The following is a 12,044-nucleotide window of genomic DNA, read 5'->3' as shown; positions in this document are numbered from 1 at the left end:
GTATTCATTCAGAATGCTGGAGGTTGTGGTGGAAACCCATGGGTTTTGTTAGTGCGTGTAAGAATGTGACCTGAAACAAGACTCTGAAGGAAAAGACCATAGATCAGATTGTATCTTTAGTTGCAACTAAAGACTGGGAGTAAACTGAGAGTACAAAAGAAATAGGGTAGCTGAGAGATGTAGGGGATTTTGTCTGAAGGGAAGATAATACCTTTTTCTTCAAAGGAAGAATCCAAACCCAGAACCATACTAAAATACAGGGGCTCCTCAAGCTCTCTTATTAGAGAATGATTTAGTTCTCCCTCCCGAGAGTTTAATGAAAGACAAAATGTTGATAAAGGACTATGGTGAAGAGTACATCTCAGTTCCATTGTAGAGTATATCCCAGTTCTGTTGTATAAAGTCGGATTGGACTGTGACTTGTTGTCTGGATTGGTGGTAATTGGCGTAGTTGAGAAGTTACATGAATAGAGTTGTTGTACTACTGGGGATTGATTCAGCAGGAGTGAAAGTTATAGCTTTACGTATAAGTACAAAGTTCAGGTGAGGCTACTGATGGAGCAATTACAGGAACAGGTTCCAGGTATTTTCCATCATGCCTAGCGACCAGAGGAATGGCTCAACAAAGTCCATCACCAGAGGTTACCAAGGGCAGATGTTAGTGACCTGAAATTCTGTTTAAGAATGAGGATAATTTAAAAGAAGTGTTTGGTATGTCTGTCTTAATTGAGGCCCAGGAAGCAAATGCAGAGTTAAGTTAGTTAGCAAACAACCCAAAAACAGATTGCTGGGGAAGCAATATCTGTGGAGAGAAAGCCAAGTTAACATTTGGGTCCAGTGACTCTTCTTCAGAAATTTCTGTTTTTTGTTTCTGATTTCCAGCATTTGCAGTTTTTTGTTTTAGTTAACAGTCCACACTGCTGAGGCTGGAAATGTTCCAGTGCGCATTACGTTAGAGCAGACTTCAGATGAAGAAGTGGAAATACCCTGTCACATCTGTGAATGAAGAATGGATTGTTTTTCATGTAACTGTGGTACCACCTAGACATTGTAAGGAGACATTATGAATAGCGCATGAAATTCTTCTGGTGGGACATTTAAGAATATGGAAAATGCAGGCATTGATAAACATTTTTACATGGCTAAAACTTCATAAAGACAGGTGTGGTACTGTAAAGATAGGAAAAAGAGATAGAAGGATGGTCTCAAACTACAGTCTAATATTGATCAACTGGTAAATTGGGCAGAGCAATGTTAGCTGGAATTTAATCCTAATAAAAATAAGGTGATACATTTTGAGAGGATTTACACTGACTGATTGATAGATACCTAGAGAATACTGAGGAACAAAGTGACCTTGGTGTGGAAGCCCATAGATTTGAATATGTCACAGGTGGATAAGCTGGTGAATAAGGCACACAGGATGCTTGCCTTGATTAGCCAGGGCACAGAATACAGGAACAGAGAAGTCTTGTTCCAACTTTGTAGAGCATTGTTTAGGTCATAAATGGAATGCTGTGTGCGATTCTTATCGCCACGCTATCGGAAGGATGTAATTGCAGAGGAGATTCACCAAGACGTTTCTGGTATGGAAAGTCTCCGTTGTGAGGAGAGACTGTATAGTCTAGGTTAGTTTTCCTCAGAACAGAAGAGACTGAGGTGGAAATCTGAGTATCCAGAATTCAGAGGTAAAGATAGTAGAAATATGGAATACTGCCTTAGTGGGTGCTGGAGGCAGGTACCCTATCATTTAAGAAGCATCTAAGTTGTGGACCAAGAAGCATTAAGTTGTGGACCAAGTGCAGGTAAATGGAATTAGTAAAATTTGGTGTTTGTTGGTCGGCATGGACAGAGAGGGTCAAAGGACCTGTTTCTATGCTGCATGATTCTAATGAAAAATGAAAGCAGGTCACCTAATATTCTTACCCTAACAACCCAATTCCCAGAAGTTATTCAATTAAGGATATTTACAATTAAGGATAATTACAGCTAGAAATTTAATGGAAAAGTTATAACTCACTCAGATAGTAAGAACTGCTGATGCTGGAGTCAGAGATAACACAGTGTGGAGCTGGAGGAGCACAGCAGGCCAGGCAGCATCAGAGGTGCAGGCAAGTTGACGTTTCGATTCGGGATCAGCCTGGCCTGCTGTGCTCCTTCAGCTCCACACTGCGTTACTTCTTTAATGGAAAAGTTATCCTTTATTTTTTTACTTATTATGGACCACCAATTGAGATCCAATCTGATCAGAGTTCTAACATTGTCTAAAGTTTGAGGAAATCATTAACAAGTCAACTGTGTGTCATTGCATAAACGAAGCTTTGGAGAGATACCATCATATACTCAACCATGATTAAGGAATGTTGTCACAAATACCCACAGGGTTGGGTCAATGGATTTGATATCTTACTAATTGCTACCAGAGATACCCCAAAATAATTTACTCAGTTTAGTCCATTTGAATTCCTATGGAAACCTATAAGTCACTGTTACAAAAAATCAGTTAATATTATTTGAGAACATAGGTACTAAAGTGGAGGAAAATATATTTCTTTTCAGTCTTGTGAAAATCTGACTACCACTAAAGTCAGAATGTAATTTTTAAAGTTGAGTTTGAATTGAATTTATAAAATGTAATGCAGTCTCAAATAATAGGTTATTACTGAGGAGATAATTGTTGAACCATTTTATGATTTGAATTTTTGCATCCTCCAGGGAGAGGAGGAGGGGAGATAGAAGTAGGTTCATTCAAAGTGATGTCCACTCCAACAGAGGTGCTGTTTCTGGCATCTTCTGAGTAGTCAGGGCTTAATAAAAGTCCTGAGTAGGTTAGAAATCTGTGAAAAGATTCAGAAGGCTGTGGAGGTGTCATTAGGCATGTGGGGTTTGGTCTGTGTGTCTGAAAGGGTATCATAATTAACCTGTAATTATTTCTGTAGTCATGTTGATTTATTTTTAAAACAGTATATGAAAGAGTGTGAGGAAAGGTCACCAGACTTGAAACATTAATTCTGCTTTCTCCCCACAGGTGCTGCCAGACCTGCTGAGTTCCTCTAGCAATTTGTTTTGTTTTAGATCTTCAGCAGCCACAGTTCTTTGTTTTATTTTGCGTGTGTGTTTTCCTGGTGTGCAATGGAGTTCTGTTTTCATTAGGAGCCATTACACGCAAACAAAGTAACAGTGTAGGTCATTAGGCTTCCACTTTGGAAGGTGCTGTAAGTTGTGGAGTTTTTTGGTTAGGGGAAACATCATTGGCTTGAAAAAACAACTTTGGGTTTTGTTTAGGCGTTTGCAGAAGGCTCGGTCTGTAAAACAATTGCTCCTGAGAAAGGTAGATAGTTTAGGACCTGTTAAGAAATAGATCACCTGCATGTAACGAGTTTACTTTCAAAGACACAGAAGAAATTCAAGTGCTGAAGGGGTTATTTGAAGTTGAGAAAATCTAAGCTGATTTGCATGAAGGCTGAAGGACGAGGCACTCCGATTATCAAAACTGAACTGAAGCTGCGGTTCTGTGAGAGGAGATAATTCTCTTTGGTGTGAGTACTTTGTTAGGGAGTGTTTTGGGATTACGTTTTAATTTCTATTTCATAATCTTTAAATTTAAGGCAACTTTGTTTAAGCCAAAATTAAGTCAATCAGGCTGGATTTCAGTCTGGGATCTGACTTGTCCAGCGATAAACCTCATCTGGCATCATAACACTTTTGGATCTCTGTGTGGCATTTTGAGTTCACCGGATTTAATTGTAATCTGTGTCTCTCTTAAAAAGAAATGCAACAGGTATGTGGTGTGCTTTGAAGTTTATTGCATGGAAATTTAAAGATGGCTTGAATAGTACTGAGTTTTCTGGCAGCAGGAGAAATAGTGGATTATTTGAAGTCTTTGACTAAAGTTAAACAGAGTTAGCAGATAAATTGAAGGTGGAAGTAAAAACAGGATCGCTTAAGGATGAGATACTTGAAGTGATTGTCCAATATTTAGAATGAGAAGGAAGGAAACCTGAAATTGGGATATCACAAATAGAATTAACTAAGATACATTTCAAAATAAAAAGATTTTGAGTTAGAAAAACAGAAGATAATGAAAATTGACAAAAGGGCGAAGCAGAAAAATGGAAATTGAGGGAAGAAAAAGGCAAAGGAGCATAGAGGTGAGAAAACTTGAGAAGGGAAAAGGCGATGAAATTTTAAGTCTTGAACTCCAAAGAGATAGAGAAATTAGAGAAAATGAGTAAGAGTGATCTGTCCTTGAGACAAGGTTATGCCTTCATATTGAGAATACCTTGCATCGTGATTGTGTGGCACTGTCACTGTGCTAAGTGGGTCAGATTTCAAACAGACCTAGCAACCCAAGACTAAGCATCCATGAGGCACTGTAGGCCCTGAGCAGCAGCAGAATCTTATTTCAGCACAACCTACAACCTCATGGCCTGACCATAACCCCTGTTATACCATTACCATCATGTCAGGCAATCGGCTGTGGCTCAGAGAAGAGTACAGGAGGACATGCCAGAAGCAACACTTAAAAATGTTTTGTGAAGCTACTTGCATGCCAAACAGCATAAGCAGCAAGTGATGGACAGAGCAAAGTGATCCCACAACCAATGGATCAGATCTAAGCTCTGCGATCCTGCAACATCCAGTCATATTGGTGGTGAGCAATTAAAACAAGTTATTGGAAGAGGAGGCAGCTCCACGTATATCCCCAACCTCAGCGATGGGAGAAACCAGCACATCAGTGCAAAAGATAAAAGCATTTGCAACTGTCTTTAGCTAGAAGTGTCAAGTTCATCCTGACTTCCTCCAAAGCCCCCAGCATCTCAGGTGCCAGTCTTCAGCCAATGTGATTCACTCCACATGTTTCCAAGAAGTGGAGGCACAGGATCCTGCCAAGGGTGTGGATTCTGACAACTTTCCAGCAATAGTCCTAAAGACTTATCCTTCAGAAGTTGCTGCACCCCTAGCCAAGCAGTTCTAGTACAGCTATGACGCTGGTCAGTATCTGGAAAATTGCCCAGCACATCATGTACACAAAAAGCAGGACAAATCTAACCTTCAGTCTACTCTCGATTTAACAGTAAAATGAGGGAAAATTTCATTGACGTTGCTATCAAGCAGCTCTTGATCTCATTACAGCCTTGATTCAAACATTGGCAAAAGAGTTGAATTCCAGAGGTGAAGTGACAGCCCATGACATTGAGGCCACGTTTGACCAAGTATGGCATCATGCATGCAGAACAAAATGAGAGTCAATGAGAATCAAGGCGCAGACTCTGTGCTGGAGTCATATCATCTGGCATACAGGAAGATTGTTGTGGTTGTTGAAGGTCAATCATTTTCACTTCAGAACATCTCTGCAGCAGTTCCTCAAGAAAATGCCTTAGACCCAACCATCTTCAGCTTCTTCATCAATGACCTTCCCTCCATCATGATGTTAGAAGTGGGGATGTTTGCCACTGCACAATATTCACATTTATGACTCCTCAAATGCTGAAGCAGTCCATGTGCAAGTACAGCAAGTATCTCGTTAGTATCCAGGCTTGATCTGAAAAGTATCAAGTACCATTCATGCCACACAAATGCCAGGCAATCTAAACTCTGCTTTTAACATTCGGTGGCATTGCCATCACTGAATCCCCCCATTATCAATGTCCTGGGAATTTCCATTGACCAGAAATTCAACTGGACTCATCGTGTAAATACAGTGGCTACGAGAGTCAGTTAGAGGCTAGGAATACTGCAATGGGTAGCTCACCTCCTGAATCCCCAAAGCCTGTGCACCATCTACAAGGCACATGTCAAGAGTGTGCTGAAATACTCCCCACTTGCCTGGAGGAACGCAGCTCTAACAACACAAAAAAGCTTGATGCAGTCCAGGACAAAGCTTCCCTCTTGACTGGCACCACACTTACAAATGTCCCTCTCCACTGAGCTTCATTAGTAGCAGTCTCTACTATCTGGAAAATGCATTACGGAAATTTGCCAAAGAGCCTTGGGCAGCACCTCCTAAATTCCTGACTGCTACCATGATAGAAAAGGGCAGCAAGATTATCGGAACACCATCACCTGCAAGTTCTCCTCCAAGCCACTCGCCACCTTGATGTACCACTCTTCCTTCAGTGTTGTTGAGTCAAAATCTTTGAACTCCCTTAACAGCATTGTGGGCCTGATAAGTGTACATGGAGTTCAATGGTTCACCAGCACCTTCTCAAATGCAACTGGGGACTGCAATGCCCATTTCCCATGCATGAATAAATTTTGCAAAAACCACAGTTGATGATACTATTTGTCGTCCAGAGGGGTTGATGAAGGAGAAAATGTTAATTGGAAATATACAAGGAGGTTGCAAACCAATCACATCGTACATGGTTACATTAAAAGGTGACTTGGTAAATTGCAAAGTTGTAGTGGAAATGCCGAAACAAATACTTATGGAAGTAATTGATTTTATTTTAGGAAATGACCTGAAAGGTTTAAAACAATATTGGTTTCACAAAAGGTTGTGGACAACCAGTGGCACTAAAAGAAATTCAAATGTTACAAGATAGGTTCTTTACTCAGAGAGTAGTAAGGGCGTGGAATGCCCTGCCTGCAAAAGTAGTAGACTCGCCAACTTTAAGGGCATTTAAATGGTCATTGGATAAACATATGGATGATAATGGAATAGTTTAGGTTAGATGGGCTTCAGATTGGTTTCACAGGTCGGCGCAACATCGAGGGCCAAAGGGCCTGTACAGCGCTGTAATATTCTATGTTCTAAGATGAACACCCTGGATTATTTCCCAACGCTGTTGTGACTACATCTTAAGGCCACAAAAATAGGCTACTTTCCTACTTGTCTATCAGGCAAGGAGATCATTTGGAAGTTATGGATTGCAAATTTCATAACCTTAACTAAAATGGATGAAAGTAAAGAGAGAGGTTCTATAAATTTAGCCAAATTCTTCTTTGAAATGCCACAAATGATTCTGAATTCAAAAGGTTATACCAAACAGCCTGTTCAAAAATTTAATGAGAAACCGCACCTAGGTTTTGTTATTTGAAAGAGACAGAGACAGTATTAATGACGAAATATAGATTGGTTGCTATCTGAGGCAGAGGATTAGGCAGGGTTTATCGGGTGGTAGTTTCGTTGGAGTTTCACAATGAAATTTTATAAGTGACTGACGAATTTCCAGTGGCAGGTGCCTTAGATATTAGATGTACACAGGCCAATTTTTATTAGCCAGGCTCAAATAAAAACAGTCAGATTTTCCCAGACATGTCATATATGCCTCGTAGTGGGGAATGGCACCCCTTAATTAAACTTGCGCTTTTAATTCTGATGCCAGATTTTGAAGAACCATTTAACCATTTTAACAGTATTATCATTGGTTATACAGGGTGCAGCGATTGTTTATCATGGTATGGGGCTAACATGAAAAGTTTGATATAGGACATGCTACTTATTCCCTGATGGTTCTGATATTGACATGCAATGAAACTAAATTGCATCTTCCCAAATAGTAACTGCATTTCTGCGTAGGGTAAAATCATTGAGTACATATTGGAGCTGAAGACAAAAGTCCCATTGTAAAAGCATTCTTATTGTGCTCTAAAAATATGTCAAAACAATTTGTTAATTGATTTTTTAAGCTTTGTTCTAGGTTTTTACATTTAAAATATTTACGCAGTTTATAGGAACAAGAAGCCCTCCAGCCTTTTCCCTGGTTTAATCTGATTATGGTTTACCTTTGACTAAATCATACTATCTTAAAACATTTTCATAATGTCTACTTGTTTGTGTTTGAAGTACAGCCAGCATCTTCAACTTTTAATGGAATAAATTTTGACAAATTGTTGCAGCATTTTTTAGACCAAAGGTAGCTTGGACAATTCAGGCTGTATTATAAATGAGAATGTAAATCTAATCATAGTGTTAAGAGATGAAGAAGATAATGAAAATACATGCTAAAATAGGGCTATATCACAAAGTGTAGGTTTTCCATATTCTTTGTTCTGTTGAGTCCAATTTGTTTGTGATAAATATTGGATATTGAGGCTTCTTGGGTTGGCAAACAGCTCAAGTTGCCTTTCACAGTGAGGAACTGCGCAATCTTTCTCAATGTCTCAACTATGCAACTCGCCTAACATTAATTCTGAAAGATTGAATACAAATGTGCGTTCACTAATATCATGGTTCTCTTGTATGATTAACTGCAATATTATATCTGTATTCTTTGATTATTCTCTTTTCCATTTATTTTAAAGAGTAAATGTGATTAATATCTAAAATAGTCTTGTATTCTCATCAGGGCTGTGCATGATGTAAAGGCTACTGACATGGGTCTGAGCACAGTACGATTTAAAGCAGAGATCGATTTTGATGGAAGAATAGTGACAAGATCTTACCTGGAGAAACAAGACATTGACGTTGTCTTAAATGTATGTAACGTACTAAAATAACAAATTGTGTGGACTTGCTCTACCTATTGACGTGTGAAACTAGATCTAGGGTGCATTGCCTCAAAATAAGGGGGAGCAGATTTAGGACTGATTTGAGGAGGAACCTCTTCACCCAAAGGGTTGTGAATCTGTGGAATTCTCTGCCCAGTACAGCAGTTGAGACTTCCTCATTGTTTTTAAGGCATAGACAGATTTTTGAACACTAAAGAATTAAGGGTTTTAGTGAGTGAACAGGTCCACTGAAAGGTCAGCCATGATCTTTTGAAAAGTGGAGCAGGCTCAATGGACCCGATTGCCTACTCCTGCTCCTATTTCTTATGTTTAAAGATGCAATACCTGCTCAAGTTCAAAGACTAGGAAGGGACGTCGTTTTAGTCTGTATCAAGCACACCTTATGGACAAGTATAATTGATTATTCTATGGTGTTAAAATAAAAATTAAGAATATTTGCCTCACATTTTACAACTGCTGTGTTTTATTTTTCTGGAAAGTACAGTCACACCATGCTGACTGTTCATGCCCTGTAGTTCGCTGTGTTCTGTTTTCTTCCTTACAGAGACCATTCCAGAATCTAAAGAACTTTGGAAGATCAAACCATCACCATCTTTCCGCCATATCTTTTAAAACCTTAAATGTAGGCCCCAGCCCAGAGGATTTGTCAGCTTTTAGTCCCATTAATTTGTCCTGTAGAATTCGCTCACTAATATTAAATTCCTTGATCTCGTTGGTCCTCACTTCTTTCAATGAAAGAAAGGAAAATATATTTAATACCACTGCCATGTCTTTAATCCAGCTTATAATTTTTGCTGTCTCTAAGACCATAATATCTTAGTTTGTTTTACATTAAATGCTGACTTACTATCATTGTTTTCTCTCTATCAATTTCTTGATGCTTATAACCCTTTCGATCTTCAGCATCCTCTCAGCAACACTGTAAGCTCCTTTAACCTAGTATAATCCATAACTTTTATTCATGCTAGCATATTTTTAGTGAAGTTTTTTGTCCTCAAATGATGTATATTCATTTGCAAAATGTGAATTATTTCATAATCATTTGCCATTGCTTATCTGCCACTATCTTAATTTCTTAGTCAACCTTAGTCAACTCTTTTATAATTGGCTTTCTTTATATTTTAAGAAACTAATTTCAGAATTAACTGAATAATTCTCAAACCCAGTGGGAAAATACTAACATTGTGTTCGGTCTTCAAGATTTATAAATAACCCCATTTCATTACATAATATTAAATCAAATACTACGCGTGCTCCTTAATTGGTGCTTCAGAATGCATTCACCATGGATTTCATGAACCAGAAACTTGCCCTCCTACGCCTATGACATTTTTGCACCTTTCTATCTGTAACTTCAGTATCTTCTGTTCCTCTAACACATTTAAATGTCAGTTTTCTAAGGCTTATCTGATTGCCTTAATGTTCATAGCAAAATATACTTCATGCTAAATGTATTGAAGTAAATTAGCCAATTACCTTTCTATTATGTAAGTTTATTGATTTATTTCTGTAAAGTACTTCCCCCAATATGGTGTAGTCTGGAAATATTGAATATTATTTTTGACTCCTGAGTCTAATTCGTTTATATAAATGTGAATAAAGGTGTCCTAGCTCTAATGCTTCAGGAACACATTTCATACCTGTTAAGAATCTTAAGTAACAACCTCAAATCACTACTTTGAGGATTAGGAAAGAGGTATACGTTAGGTACAGAGTCTGTGGAGGAGTCTATGAACGGAGGAAATATTGACAGATTAGCAATAACGTTTAAAAGTTAGCAAGGCAAAGAGTAGCTACAAAATTAAATTATCAAGGACGATGAAACAAAGTAGTGAAATAGTTTACAGGCACATGTAAAAATAGAACTTTATAATGTGAAGGGGACCGACGACTGGCAGACCGGAAAGTATCATGAGTAATAGAGACATTACGTAAATATTAAATATATTTTGCTTGTATGCGCTACAACAGCAAGACATAAGAATGAATTATGAAATGAATGATGGGATAGGTTAATTTAAAATAATAAGAATAAAGTAAAGAAGTGTGGATGCTGGAAATCCAAAACAGAAATTGCCAGAGAAACTCCACAGATCTGGCAGTATCTGTGTACAGAAAGCAGATTTAACATTTTGAGTCTAAGTGACCAAACCAATTCTACTAGAGAATTGTTTCCCTACTGTTCCTCATTTCCATCCAAATTTTGACCTTACATCTTTAGAAGTATGATACCAAAGAAATGGCTAGGTATGTACATGAAGAAAACATTGACGGGTTCGTTCTGCCTTTCATTAAGAATGAAGGTTAAGGGGTGAGCAAAGGTTTTTGTAAATCAAACACTGCATATTTCCTTGTTGGGGAAGAACTGTTAAGGCTTTTAATGCAAGGTAGTCACAAAGAATTCCAAAAGGAAATTCAGAACAAACCACTTTTAGCAAATAAAAATAAAATACTGCAGATGCTGGAAATCTGAAAGAAATGCACAGAAAGCTGGAGAAACACAGGTCTGGCAACATCCGCATTCAGAACAGTTCTGAAGAAGAATCCTATTGGACTTGAAACATTTAACTGTTGCGCTGTTCTCAGGTCCTGAGTTTCTCCAGTTTTTTTTTTGTGGTTGCTACTTAGAATGTGGAACCCAATATTATGGGAAGCAGTTAATTAAATCATATAGATGCATTTGAGGTGGAAGGTGAAGTGCAAACACCTACATAAAGTGGTTGAACCAAATAACCTGTTTCTGTGCTGTATCTCCTATGTTGTAAGCATTGTTGAAGGTTCAGTTTAGGTTTTCTTTAATAGTTGTTCCTTTTTACTTTACTTTCCTGTCATGTTATACTTCTATTTTATAACTATTTGATTCCTGATCATATGGGTTGTAGAACTATGGTACGCTTGTTACTTAACTTCATTCAATCTTTACTCATGTCAGCAATTATTTTTGTCTTGTGTTATTTTCTCCACTGTTCTGCCAATATTTGACAGTGGTGATGTTTTGCAAAATGATCAATTTTAACTGATCTAATAGTTCAAACAGGGATTTGAACTTCTCCACTTTTTTTTCTACAGGAAATTCAGCAGGTTAAAACTCCTGAAGACTTGGAAGCATTTATGCTGAAACATGGAGAGAATATCATTGACACACTGGGAGCTGAGGTTGACCGGCTAGAGAGTGCACTCAAGGTACTATCTATTTGAACCAAGTATATACATGGACTGACTTTTTGTCTAAATTTTCCAAGTATGTGATAGTGCAAGAAACAATGGAAAAATAACAAAAGTTGCTGTTCTTGTGGACGTGATGAAGAAATAGAACCATTGCTGAATGAAAGAAAGCCATTCAACCCACTGAGTTCATGCTGGCTCTTTATAAAACAATCTAATTAGTCCCATCGCTTCACTCCATCTCCATAACCCTGCAGATTTATTTCTCATGTGCCCAATCAGTTTCCCATTGATCATCTCTACTTCTGTAGGCAATGGGCTCCAGGCTTTTACCAATTGCTGGAAGAAATAGTTCTTCCTTATCCCCTGCATCTCTCAATCAAAATCTTAGCTTGTACCTTCAGGTAATGGAACCTTTTCTT

The 12,044-nt window shown here is 38.2% G+C and overlaps 1 protein-coding gene across 5 annotated transcripts in view; it reads left to right on the top strand.

Moving 5' to 3' along the window:
* slc30a9 (solute carrier family 30 member 9) overlaps positions 1–12,044 on the top strand; it is a 120,670-nt gene that overhangs the window by 102,361 nt on the left and 6,265 nt on the right. For all 5 annotated transcript variants that reach the window (XM_020520880.2, XM_048597327.1, XM_048597323.1 and 2 more), the window contains 2 exons: positions 8,295–8,424; positions 11,527–11,640. In XM_020520880.2, the coding sequence (XP_020376469.1) occupies positions 8,295–8,424; positions 11,527–11,640 (244 nt within the window). The remainder of the gene's footprint in view (positions 1–8,294; positions 8,425–11,526; positions 11,641–12,044) is intronic.

This window comes from Rhincodon typus, chromosome 1, assembly GCF_021869965.1.
Source record: "Rhincodon typus isolate 14 chromosome 1, sRhiTyp1.1, whole genome shotgun sequence".
Classification (NCBI taxonomy): Eukaryota; Metazoa; Chordata; class Chondrichthyes; order Orectolobiformes; family Rhincodontidae; genus Rhincodon; species Rhincodon typus.
Note: the sequence above shows the minus strand (reverse complement) of the source record. Positions and strands in the feature narration are given on the sequence as shown.